The sequence below is a fragment of the Bufo bufo genome, chromosome 2 (genome assembly GCF_905171765.1).
Source record: "Bufo bufo chromosome 2, aBufBuf1.1, whole genome shotgun sequence".
NCBI lineage: Eukaryota > Metazoa > Chordata > Amphibia > Anura > Bufonidae > Bufo > Bufo bufo.
In genome coordinates, this window is record NC_053390.1 from 563689555 (window position 1) to 563704196 (window position 14642).

The 14642-nt window shown below is 38.9% G+C and overlaps 1 protein-coding gene across 2 annotated transcripts in view; it reads left to right on the forward strand.

The window, feature by feature from the left end:
- GRID2 (glutamate ionotropic receptor delta type subunit 2) overlaps positions 1–14642 on the forward strand; it is a 1570293-nt gene that overhangs the window by 947911 nt on the left and 607740 nt on the right. For both annotated transcript variants that reach the window (XM_040418160.1, XM_040418161.1), the window contains one exon: positions 7619–7738. In XM_040418160.1, the coding sequence (XP_040274094.1) occupies positions 7619–7738 (120 nt within the window). The remainder of the gene's footprint in view (positions 1–7618; positions 7739–14642) is intronic.

Here is a 14642-nt window from a genome sequence, read left to right on the forward strand (position 1 = left end):
TTGTTCCAATAGTGTTTGTCCCTCTGTATAGCTGCAGTATCTCATCAGAACCGCACATAAATGCTGCATAAAACAAATGCACTATATGGAAATTATATTATAGGTATATCACACCCCTGCCTCAATCATTTTTTGGGGGGGCAACTGGTATATCACACCAGTTGCAATTAGTTGTTCCAATATCGTTTGTCCCTTTGTATAGCTATGGTATTTTAGCAGAACCGCACACAAATGCTGCACAATACAAATGCACTATAATATACTTTCTATGTTAGAAAGTATATTTTAAGTATATCACACCCCTCAGTATGTCATACCTATTGATAGCACACCTATACCAGTCCTTAAAGGGAATTTTGTGGTACAATTAGCTAGCATTTGGTGTCTCTAACAGTCTGTCCCTGCTCCACACAGCAACCTCTCATTACACTGGCAAAAGACTGAATATTAAATGGCGGCCAGATCGGGTTTATTTATAGGGTAGGCGGTGTGCCCATGTGCTGAAATGTATCAATTAGCTGTCCTGTCCAACCTTATGGATGTGTCATGGGTCAAAGTTCGGCACAATGCAAAAGAATATGACTCCGGCAAAGTTTGCTACATAACGACCGCTGGGTGAACTCGAAGGCCATCTCTAATGATAAATAGATAGATAGATAAAAATGACAAACTGCAGCACATCCAGTTGGTGAAAAATGTGTGTCCTTTATTCACCCAAACAGTGACGTTTCAGTCCTCTTACTGGGACTGTTCTCAAGCAAGTGAATGTCAGTCAGTAACAAATATTTAAAGATAGTATATATACCTTTAAACATTTGTTACTGACTGACATTCACTTGATTGAAAGCAGTCCCAGTAAGAGGATTAAAACGTAGCTGTTTGGGTGAATAAAGACAGTATAGTGGGGCGCCAGTTACACGTGACCAATAATTACATGGATGGCACTAAGGAACAGTATACAGATTATTCACAACCGCTCAAATAGCAGTTCTATTGGTGCTAAGATAGAGCTATATAGAAAACATACCATACTGTGATGGAATAATAAAAATAAATTAAGTCAAGGGACTTACTTCACCAGGGAGGAGGATGAACAGGATAAGCTCAAGACACCTGTCCTCCTTACCTCCCTCGCCGAGGTCGCCTGTAAGATGGATACACACCCCGTCCTCGTAATGAAAGGAAACTTGAGGGCTTCAAACCAAGGATGCTTGTTTATTCCAATAAAAAAGCTTGACGCGTTTCGGGGATTACAACTAAGTCCCCTTTATCAAGAGCATAAATATAAGCATAACAAAACACTGAAAAAACTCACGGTTAAATAGGGAGAATGCATATCATTCGTTTGTTTGGTTCCATGTGGCTTCTCATTGTGGGCGATAACTTCCTGGTCACATGACCTCCAGGGCCGGAACAGGAAGTATGTTGGTGGGGGGCCGTACCTCAATGTTATTAGGTGGCAGAAATTCACTAACTATATTCTTTAGTCTTTAATCATGTAATGTTTTGCCCCAAGCAGATGTGTCAGCCCGAGGTCTACAACCTCTGACTGTAGTAATTTGCCCCCAATTTCGCTGTGCGTTTCACTCTGGAACGCACCCATAATTTGCTTGCTGGGTAATGGATTTTATTTTAATGCGCTCCAGCCTGGAGCGCACAACAGCCAATACACTTCCTGTATGGCCCACTGTCACATGATGCGCTCCAAGCTGAAACGCACCGCCCCAAATTCCTGTCAGGAGGAACGGCCGCCATCCTCTGGATATACGATGCGTTCCAGCCTGGAGCGCACAACACCAGCTTCCTACAGAGGGGAGTGGCTATAATACTTGGACCATGCGATGCGCCCCAGACAAGAACGCACCGCTGCCTGCAGGGAGGGAAGAATCGATGAAGGCACTATATGTTGAAGCATAAGGGAATAAGTGGCTGTAATTAAAATTAAATTTGAATATTATGGGCGGTTTTTCTTATAAGAGAAGGGACTTTGAATGATATGCTTGGTCCCTTACAAGTCACTACAAGATATATATAAACTATCAGTTAATAAATGTCCTGGGGCATATAAAATCGCATACCCCAAGCATACACATTAAAAATATATGGTATAATATAAAAATACAGTGATGTCAATACAATAATGTAAATATTAGTATATAAATATGTAGATCCATAAGAGTATAAATATAAATATATATAAAAATGTATATAGAAAAATATAAAAAAATATATATATAAACATATATAGAAGATCTGCCAGTAGGGACAGTAGTATACACTTAAAAGTACATCAATATATATATAAAAATGCATTGATATATTAAGAATGCATTAATATATTAGGAAGAAGGACTCCCCAAGTTAATACAAAAAGTAGAAGTATCCCATATCTTTTGATCGGATGAGTACGTGAAAGCATAATTCATTAATTTCGTCGCTCATTTTAATGTAAAGTTAATTCATTGGTCTATTGGCATCTTGTATAATTTCCTATATCTAGGTACTAAGGGGGAGTAAAAGGTTGAATGAATATAGTCCCAATTTTGATGTATATATGAAATTACCTCTACGGGTACCTATTGGTGTCTCTTATCGTATGGAGTGGGGATGTAACAAATTCAATAGTTGCAATGTTCAAGCGACTCATTAAGTCCAAAGGGGACTAGAGTATTAAAACGAAAGATCCAAAACATTTCTTTCTTGCATAATTGGGCGTATGAATAAGGAATCCAGTCTATTGGTGTCAGTAGCAACTTACTGGGATCATTATTGTGTTTGATGGAAAAGTGTTTTGAGACACTGTGTTTTAAATAACCTCGGTTGATATTAGAGCGATGCTGATTGAGTCTCTCTCTGAGGGTTTGTGTGGTTCGGCCAATATATTGGAGGTCACAAGGGCACTCCAACATATAGATCACATTTCTTGTGCCACAATTCATCGGATGCTTAAGTTTAATGACTTCTCCGCTATTATTGATCTTAGTTTCACTTATATCATCTTGAATTGTGTCACAACATTTGCATCGCTTGGAGCCACACTTATATGAGCCAATTTTATCTTTAGTTTGTGATGACTCAAAGCTGCTTTTGGGGACTCCATGATTAGAGTCAGAATTTTTTGGGCAAGACGGTGCCAAGAGGCTCTTCAGAGTGCGTGCTCGGCGGTATGTGATAGTTGGGTGGCTCAGCAGATCTTTGCCTATAATAGGATCCTTACATAAAATCGCCCAATGTTTCTTCATGATCATTTTAATATTATTATAACTTGAGTTATATCTCGTAATGAAGTTTGGCCCTGGCGGTCTTGAGCTCTCTTTTTTCTTTTTTGGTTGTAGACACTCCTTCTGGTTTTCCTTCAGTACTCTATTCAGGGAATCCTGAATGAGGCCTGATGGGTAACCTTTCTGTTGGAATCTATTTTGTAGAACCAGAAGCTGCTCTTTAAGGGCCGATTCATCTGAGCAGTTTCTCCTGACCCTTTTCATCTGGCCGTAGGGAATATTCCTTTTCCATTGCTTATAATGACTGCTCTTAAAGTCTAGAAAGCTATTAGAATCTACACTTTTAAAGTGTGTTTTCGTCATTATGTGATTAGCTCTACTGTATATTTCTAAATCTAAAAAGATGGCCGATTCCTTGTCTACGTGTGTCGTAAATGTAAGGTTCCACCTATTGGAGTTTAGTCCTGAGATATAATTATCTAAAGACTCACGGTCACCTTGCCATATAAAGATAATATCATCTATAAAGCGTCTGTAAAATATGATATTCTTGGTGTCCGGTAAGCCTATATTTCTCTCAAATGCCCTCATGAATAAATTTGCATATGCAGGGGCGAATTTTGTCCCCATCTCCGTGCCGCATTTTTGCAAAAAGAATTGATCTCTATATTTGAAGTAATTGTGATTTAATATAAAATCTATTGAGTCAAGGATGAATGTCCTTTGGGTGGATGGAAGAAAAAAATCTTCCAAAAGGAAAGTTTCTACTGCTTGGATACCTAATGTGTGGATAATATTACTATATAGAGCTGTAACATCCATAGTTACCCAAAGCATATCTGGTTTCCAAATGACTTCATGTAAAAGAGTAATCAAATGACTCGAGTCCCTAAGGTGAGATGGGAGATGGACCACATATTTTTGCAAAATGGTATCGATATACGCAGACAGGTTCGAAGTAAGCGAATCAATACCCGATATAATCGGGCGACCTGGGGGATTAATCAGTGTTTTATGGGTGAATAAAGGACACACATTTTTCACTAACTAGATGTGTTGCCGTTTTATATTTCCATATGCATCTGACTGCTGGAACTACACTTACTTGATGATTTTAGATAGTGCTGCCCTAATTTTTGTTTGATAGATAGATAGATAGATAGATAGATAGATAGATAGATAGATAGCAATATTTCATTCTGTCACTTTTAGACTTTGTGCTACGATGCAATTATTTTTCATTTCAAAATGATTTTTATATTCAACAGAAAGGCATAGTCATGGGGTCTAATGTGGCGTGCTAATATGTATATAAGACATCTTGAGGAGGACATCATCTATGTTTCCCACCACTTCTCTCATGTTCTGAGGTGGTGGCGTTACATTGATGACATCTTCCTCATCTGGTTGGGGTCTTCTGATTCCTTACTTACTTTTCACACCTTTCTCAATGATATTGACCCTGGAGTCAAATTTACTGTTGTATACTCCTACAGTCATATTGAATTTCTTGACACCACTGTAAGGGTACTGAATGGCAGATTACAAACAGAACTATTTACTAAACCTACTGATAAGAACTCTATGCTTAGATATGGCAGTTGTCATCCTAGAAATTTGATCCAACATTTACCATTCAGTCAATTCTTATGTGTAAAACGTATTGTGTCTGACGACACAACCCTCATGAATACTTTGGATAATATGGTTCATAAATTCCAAAAGAGGGGTTATCCCAATTCAATACTATAACCACAGAAATCTAAAGTACTTACTGTTGAAAGACAATACATATTACAAAGGAGAGTTAGATCCTCTACTGTAACCAAGATTCCTTTTATTTTTACTTATAATGTGCATGGTTTGCGCATTAATTATATCATTAAATGCCATTGGCCTATGCTATCTGGATGCATAAAGGGTGTTCCAGAATTTAAAACCCTTCCTTTATTTTCTTATCGCAGATCCAGGAATCTTAGGGATCAATTGGCATCTGCTGATGTATCACACAATTTGAGTTCTACATGGACTCTTCTGTCCACACAAAAATCAGATTGCTTAGTTTGTCTGAGGTGTGTCAACTGCCACCTGATGATTAAAGGCGACAGTTTTACACACCTGGACACGGGAGAGACATTTCCTATCAAACTTTTTTGACTTGTACTAGTGATCACGTCATTTATGTACAATCTTGCCTCTGTAATTTACTTTATGTGGGTGAAACTACTCTTTCAAACCTGACTTGACCAGCATCGCTATACTATTCTTAGAAGCGTGAGGACTTACCAGTGCCTAAACATTTTTCTGAATACTAACATAGTGAACATCAGTTACGGTTTCAGATAATTGACCACGTCCACCCATTGAGGTGAGTGGTAATAGATCTGATATTCTGAACAAAAAAAAGCTTCACTGGATCTTTTGATTAAATACGCTGAAACCCAGGGGCTTCAATATAGATTTCAAATTGAATTTATTAACACTCTGTTCTCTAATGATGGGGAGCGTGCGGTGGGTGGCTTGCCCTCCATTCCAATGTGATAGCAAGTGTTTTGCAGCATATTTTATCATTATTTTGTGTTATTTTTTATGTATCATATATCCATGATTAATATTTTTTTATTTTTTATTTCTTTAGTTGTGCCTTAAAAGCATTCGACTCGCAGGGGGACATCATTTTTTAAATGTTTTAATAAAGTATTATATATATATATATATATATATATATATATATATATATTGTTTTTTGTTGAGGTGGCAGAGGAAATGACTATTTATTGTGTGCTGCATATTCTCACTTATTACCATTGAAGGTGGTGTGACATTGTAGTGAACGCTAGGTATGAGTGTACACAAGGAAGCTGAGAGGGGGAATGTTCCACATTTGTGGTGTTGTCCAATCTATTGGTTTACCTGCAGGTAGGGGGCTTTTCTCCAGTTTCTGGAGTGATGTCCCCTTCTTTCACTCTTTTAGTGATGTCACTTTATTTACACACTGTCAGCATCCATATGAGGAGATCCCTGTTCTCTGGTTGACTTAAGAATCTAAGTTTCCAGTATATACTTTATTTGTACATTTTTATTTCCTTATATTTAGTTGCAGATGAGTTATATGACAGCCATTACAATCTGCTCTCTAGTTATTTTGACCTTTTCTAATATGGAGACTGCGCCATATAAACAGCTAGTGCGCATGTCAGTGATTCCTGACTACAGAGCGATCTGCCCTTTTCTTTTTCCCATTCCAAGATGGCCCCGCCCGCTCCTGTGCATGTGCATGCCAGACATGTGTAATACACTTTAGCCCTCCTCTGTCTCCTCTATTATCCATGAAAATGCACATTAGCACTAGGAAAACGCACATGTTGTTTGTCTCTTGGTGAGCTGATCTTTGATTTATCTATTGGATAACTACATAAATATGTGTTCTACAGGTGTAGTCATGTTATTTAGTGAATATTAATCACAGCATTATATGATTCATTGTCTTCACTGTACTATATATAGGGGTATGATAATAATTTGTATAATTCTGATGATATACCAGATGTATTATGGCACTATGCACTTTTGGCATTTTTTCTCTAATTTTGTATCTTTAATTATGTATATTGATTTATGTATCATTGCACATGCACTATATATATATATATATATATATATATATGTGATCTGTTCTCATTTACAACTGCTTGAGAAAGGCTCTAAGGTTTAGGCAAAATGTCACATATCCACATGGGTGAATCAATATTTTTTGCTATTTCATAGATTTTTGAGTGTTGCATTTTTGCTATTTTAGATAGATAGATAGATAGATAGATAGATAAATAGATAGATAGACAGATAGATTACTGATGGCAGTCCCTTTGTAAAAAAATAAATAAATACAAAGAGATAACATCTTTTCATAAAAACTCAGAGTCCTAGGAGACTAGAGGGTGTTACCTCACCTGATCACTGTGGCAATTCACTGGTCTTTGAAATGTCACACCATACCTCTTTACGTTACTGGATATACCTCAGCTTCAGCAAGAAACTGAATATACACAGAGGGTGTCAGATTGGCCCACCAGAGCACCAGAGGAACTTGTGGTGTTCACAGGCTCTGACACAATAAAGGGCCCCTATGGTTCAGCTGACATGAGAGCCAATCATTTGCCACTAATTTGAAGTGGATATGCACATGTTCTGTGTAGATAGAGTGGTGGGCGCTCAGAATTATTAACTCTGGGTGGCCAAAGGAACTTCAGTCCGACTCAGTACACAGACCCCTATATATTTACAGTGTAGTCACTTAAAAAGAAATAAAATGTTCACATATTCTATGCAATACGCATAATCACTAACACTAACTCATTGAAATATTTTGTCCTATTTTTTTTTGTTTTTGTTTTTAGGGTGCAGTAAATGGACTTACAGGAATTTTAGAATTTAATGATGTTGGTGACAATCCAAATATCTATTTTGAAATTCTGGGTACAAATTATGGGGAGGAACTTGGCAGAAGTGCCCGTAAGGTAAGGTACTATTGAATCATAAAATGTAAAAATGTATTCTTAACTTACACATGTGGTAGAAGTAGTGCTCTGTTCATATCACGTCTCCTGGTGTATAAGCTAAATGTGAATCCCTGTCAAATATTACTTTATCCAATACAGTGCCATTCTGATATATATATATATATATATATATATATATACACTGCTCAAAAAAATAAAGGGAACACTTAAACAACACAATGTAACTCCAAGTCAATCACACTTCTACTTCAAACTGTCCACTTAGGAAGCAACACTGAGTGACAATCAATTTCACATGCTGTTGTGCAAATGGGATAGACAACAAGTGGAAATTATAGGCAATTAGCAAGACACCCCCAATAAAGGAGTGGTTCTGCAGGTGGTGACCTGACCACTTCTCAGTTCCTATGCTTCCTGGCTGATGTTTTGGTCACTTTTGAATGCTGCCGGTGCTTTCACTCTAGTGGTAGCATGAGACGGAGTCTACAACCCACACAAGTGGCTCAGGTAGTTCAGCTTATCCAGGATGGCACATGAATGCGAGCTGTGGCAAGAAGGTTTGCTGTGTCTGTCAGCGTAGTGTCCAGAGCATGGAGGCGCTACGAGGAGACAGGCCAGTACATCAGGAGACGTGGAGGAGGCCGTAGGAGGGCAACAACCCAGCAGCAGGACCGCTACCTCCGCCTTTGTGCAAGGAGGAACAGGAGGAGCACTGCCAGAGCCCTGCAAAATGACCTCCAGCAGGCCACAAATTTGCATGTGTCTGCTCAAACGGTCAGAAACAGACTCCATGAGGGTGATATGAGGGCCCGACGTCCACAGGTGGGAATTGTGCTTACAGCCCAACACCGTGCAGGACGTTTGGCATTTTCCAGAAAACACCAAGATTGGCAAATTCGCCACTGGCGCCCTGTGCTCTTCACAGATGAAAGCAGGTTCACACTGAGCACATGTGACAGATGTGACAGAGTCTGGAGACGCCGTGGAGAACGTTCTGCTGCCTGCAACATCCTCCAGCATGACTGGTTTGGCATTAGGTCAGTAATGGTGTGGGATGGCATTTCTTTGGAGGGCCACACAGCCCTCCATGTGCTTGCCAGAGGTAGCCTGACTGCCATTAGGTACCGAGATGAGATGCTCAGACCCCTTGTGAGACCATATGCTGGTGCGGTTGGCCATGGGTTCCTCCTAATGCAAGACAATGCTAGACCTCATGTGGCTGGAGTGTGTCAGCAGTTCCTGCAAGACGAAGGCATTGATGCTATGGACTGGCCCGCCCGTTCCCCAGACCTGAATCCAATTGAGCACATCTGGGACATCACGTCTCGCTCTATCCACCAACGTCACGTTGCACCACAGACTGTCCAGGAGTTGGCAGATGCTTTAGTCCAGGTCTGGGAGGAGATCCCTCAGGAGACCGTCCGCCACCTCATCAGGAGCATGCACAGGCGTTGTAGGGAGGTCATACAGGCACGTGGAGGCCACACACACTACTGAGCCTCATTTTGACTTGTTTTAAGGACATTACATCAAAGTTGGATCAGCCTGTAGTGTATTTTTCCACTTTAATTTTGAGGGTGACTCCAAATCCAGACCACCATGGGTTAAAAAATTTGATTTCCATTTTTTATATTTTTTTTTGTGTGATTTTGTTGTCAGCACATTCAACTACGTAAAGAACAAAGTATTTCAGAAGAATATTTAATTAATTCAGATCTAGGATGTGTTATTTTTGTGTTCCCTTTATTTTTTTGAGCAGTGTATATATATATATATATATATATATATATATATATGTTTTATTTTAATTTTTTTTCCTTGTGGTGACCAACTGTATATGCAGGTGCAGCAGGCTAGACTTCACTGAACAGTAAAAAAAAAAAGCTAGATTAATGTATACTTGACTAACGGATGCCAGAAGGATACTCTTTTAGCGTTTGGCTTTAAAGGGATGAAAGGAACCATTTATCTAGGAGTGTCTCCTAAAATATACTCTAAACGCACATGCCAAAAATAGTAAGAACAGAGCCTTATGTAGCCTTCTGTATGTGTGCTCTAGCATGTTTTAATGTTTCCTCAAAATGTAGTTCAAAAAATATATTGTATATGAAATTCTCTAAACCCCATTAATTACTCTACAATTACCGCTCTTCAAGATTATGAATATAAAAGCATTTACATAGTATAACTTGTTGGCAACATCCACTCACGACAACGAGCAAACGGCTTTTAAAAGTTATAGCCAACACATATTCAGTTAATTTCTATGTTTACTTATTAATATGTTTTCTCCATCTCCATTCTGTACAACCCCCTTGTATATGCACCACTTGATATAACTATGTTTTAAGTTTTAATAAGCTTTAGTGATAAGAGAATTTCTTGAAATTTGTCCTACCTGAATCAAAAGTGCTCCAATTGCCCTGAAGAGTTGTAGATGACAGTCTGGGGTTGCCCAGGACTGCATGCAACTCATTTCAGGCAGCATTTTTAATCTTTACAGTTAAAGTTAAAGAGAAATTAATGGTTATAGATAAATACATGGATGCTGGTGTTTACAAACAGCCTCTTTAAAAAAAAAAATGCTTTTTCGGATTATTTATATTTGGAAAATGGTTTAAGAAAATTTGATTTTTGTCAACAAATACCTGCTGTTGTGTATATATACAGCCTGGCGTCATGTGGTCTTCTTTCTTCATCTTTCTTGTTTTTTAAGCTGAAAAATTGCTGACACAGTTTGAAAAATGTAATTATCAAAAAGTAAGGGGAAAGGAAACAGTAGATGAGTGCGGGAGCTGTTCATATGGTAGTATAGTGACAGCTAGGCCTACTGTAGGTTGTAGAATTTCCAAAAGAGTTTTGGGTTTCATTTGAATGTTTGTACAGTTTGGGAGAGTCGGATGCATTTGAGAGATCCTGGAGTTGATAGTGTGAGACAAGAGATCGGAGTTTATATGCATGGGTGTATCAGGACAGTAGGTAAAATTTGTAAAGAGGGGACAGATTGTGAATGTTCTTGCTTGTTTATATGTTGTATGTTAATATTTTGAACTGAATGGCAGAACAGAGAAGCTTAAGAAAAATGAGGGGAGAGATGGCTTAACTGTGCAATAGATTAATAGGTTCAGTGGGAGGGTTGATGGGGGAAACATGAAGTTGATGAAGTCATTTCTCTTCATGTTGAGTTTTAGAAAGTGAATGGAGAAAAGGAGAAGTTTAATTTGGAGAGTAGTAGTGGAGAAGAAGGTTATATGGGAACTGTTGGCTTCCTCTAATATTGTCAATGTTTTGTTTGAAGTCTCTCATGATGATAGTGGGGAAAGATATCAGTGGAGGGAAAGTGAATGGGCTATTTAGTGATGTGGTTGATAAATGTGCAGGCAAGTCTGGTAGATGATGGCTACTTGGAGGTTGAAAGTAGAATAGATATGGGGTGATGAAGACTGGAGTTGGGTTTAAGATGCATTTATCTAATAGAAGGAGACCAATTCATGAGTTTATTAAATGTATAACCAAGCAGTATGGTGTGAACTGTAGTAATATGGTTTTTACCCTTACACCAATTTTCTGTAATTTTATGATATTCTTAGTGTGTCCAGTGCAGAATAGCATTTAAAGCTGTCACCACTTTGGGAATTGCATGCAGGGACCTGAACCCCTGGTTGGAGTGCACTAATATATAGGAATATATAATTATGTTCTTTTAGAGAAGAGTACATATAGGTGACGGGTACAGATACATAACAGGTATCTTCTGTATTGTATATGTATTGAAATCTATATTAATTCAATGATTAAATTAAATGATTTAGTTACATAGTTACATAGTTAATACTGTTAAAAAAAAGAAATACGTCCATCAAGTTCAACCAAGGGATAGGTGGGGATGCGAATCCCAAAAGGAATTGAGACTCAGATTTCTACACGTTTTCATAAGCATTAATGTTTTTTACTTTTAAGAAATCATCTAAACCCTTTTTGAAACTGTCTACTGCTCCTGCTGTGACTACGTCCTGAGGAAGTCTATTCCACAACTTCACAGTTCTTGCAGTAAAGAAGCTTTGACGCTTCCGAAGACTGAACTTTTCCCTCTCCAATCGGAGGCAGTGCCCCCTTGTCTTTTGAGCGCATTTTACATGGAACAGCTTTTCATCATATTTTTTGTATGGCCCATTTATATATTTGTATAGGTTAATCATGTCCCCCTTAGACGTCTCTTCTCAAGACTAAATAAATTCAATTATTTTAATCTTTCTTCATAACTAAGACCCTCTATTCCCCTTATCAGTTTAGTTGCTCTCCTCTGTACTTTTTCCAGATGTAGTGCGTCCTTTCTATGTACTGGTGCCCAGAACTGAACTGCATATTCCAGATGAGGCAGCACCAACGCTTTGTAAAGTGGTAACATTACATCCCTGTCCTGCGATTCCATGCCTCGTTTAATGCATGACAAAATATCCCGGTGGCCTTAGAAGCAGCTGATTGACATTGTATGCTGTAATTTAATCTACCATCCACAAGGACACCTAAATCCTTCTCTATAAGTGACTCTCCCATTGCTACATCACCTAGGACATATGAAGCACAGAGATTATTACTACCAAGATGCATAACTTTACATTTGTCTACATTGAACCTCATTTGCCAAGTTGATGCCCAATCACTCAGAGTGTTCAAGTCAGCTTGTAGTTTATGGACATCTTCCATAGACTGTAGTACAGTTCTACTCAGCTTAGTGTCATTTGCAAAAATAGATATGGTGCTATTAATCCCCTCCTCAATATCATTAATAAATAAATTAAATAATAAAGGGCGCATCATTGAACCTTGGGGTACACCACTTATAACCTGGGACCATTTTGAATAGGAATCATTGACCACAACTCTCTGGACACGGTCCTTCAGCCAGTTTTCAATCCAATTACAAACTATACTTTTCAAGCCTATAGACCTTACTTTACCTATTGAGCGTCTATGAGGGACAGTATCAAAAGCCTTTGCAAAATCCAAAAACTCTACATCCACAGCCGCCCCTCTGTCCAGGCTACTACTTACCTCCTCATAAAAACAAATCAGGTTAGTCTGACAACTTCTGTCCTTGGTAAACCCATGCTGGTTATCAATTTTTCAGACTACATCTTTGAATTTTACTTTACAAAATATGAAACTGTAAAACAAGATTGTATGCTATACAATAACATTCTTTAAAAAAAATCCTAGCCTCTAAACTGTAATAACATTTTTTCTAACCAAGAGACCAATGGATAGCACATATAAATTACATTCTTCCGTTAAGCAACTGAACTGATTATGTTTCCTTTAATAACTCAATAACACACTTGCGGAACGAATGCATGGTGGTCAAAGACAGAGCTGCTGAGACAAGACAGGCAGATGCCAGGACCCCATACGGAACGGACGCATGGCCGTGCAAACCCCCTTTGCGAGCCAAAAAGTAGAGAACCACTAACAGGCATCTATAATTGCTCTGGCAACCTGGTTTGCCATGTATTACATAATTGATCTATTTTTTTTTTTTTTTAACAAGAATTGCTGAATAGTAACTTAATAATCCACTGTCCAAACTCAGAATATTGTAGATAACCCTGCCTTGTTTATTATTGCATTATTAACAGTTTCCAGATATCATGCATTAAGCATTAAGTCTGTCTGAACAGTCCATTGACAGAATACAGACTGCTGTTAATAGCACCTGTATTCTGTCAAGATAATCATAACATTATTCACCATAAGTCTTTTACGACTATAGGAAGGGACAGACAAGAACAGTGAGCCCTAACACTAGAACCCAGCCCGCTTTTTCTAGCTGCAAGCAATACAAGCCTTAGATAGCTCAACCACAACTAGTCGATGGTCCCTATGCTATATAAGTACAGAGACAGACGAACATCAATGACAGACAATCACAATACCAGAGTCAAACGTATATGGTTCTGAACCAGACAAGCTGTACAATACCAAACGGAAGACAGAGAGTGGTCAGAAGACAATCCAGGGTCAGAGGAACTAGCAATCCAATAAGCACAGGACAAGGAACCAGGAACACAGCTAGTGAGTCAGAGACTATCACTGGCACTGGTGTATGGCCAGGAAGTGGTTTAAATAGAGCAATGCATCCCAGGATCAGAACCTGAAAGGTCATGACTCAGTGCTCCATTAGTCAGAAACACTAACACATAGGAATAGAGCAGCTGAACAATCAGTCCACTGCTAATTTCCTCCAGCTCATGCTGTCAGACGTTCCCGCGACAGGTGGCAGGAGATCGGTGAGACTGGCAACATGTGGTTTGATCTGACATGTTTTCCATTTGGATCAAATTACATGTGTTTTATCTGGTGCTTGCCACACCTTCTTTCCCCAGGTGTGGCTATTAGGGTTATTTAACCTTCTCTATTTATAGTTGCTTCTCCCACAATGCTATGCGGTTTAAAGCTTCTGTTTGGACCTGTGGATAGATTGTGGTTGGATCTCGGCCGAGTTCCTGGTGCTTCCATTGCTACTTTGAAGTTACGTCTTTCCTTTCCCTATTGTATTTTGTTTGGGATCTGTGTGTTGCATTTCTCTATTGTTTGTATTAGGCCTGAAGGAAACTCCTGCTCGTCTTTCCTTTTGGAAGAACAGGTGGTCTCATCCCTGCCATTGTACCAGGGTCCTATAGGTATAGAAAGGACTCTAAGTATTCCTGCGTATGAACTCACCCACCTTTGGGGTCTGTTCACACTGGTACTCAGTCACGATTTTGGTTAGGGTTTTCACTAGGAGGTGTCCATTTTACTTCCCTAGTTCTCAGCCTTGATTCCCTTTTCCCCCCTTCCCTCCTATGCTCGGTGTGGTGTTTCCCTCCCATACCGAAGCGTGACCAATGCCCGCTGTCCGTAG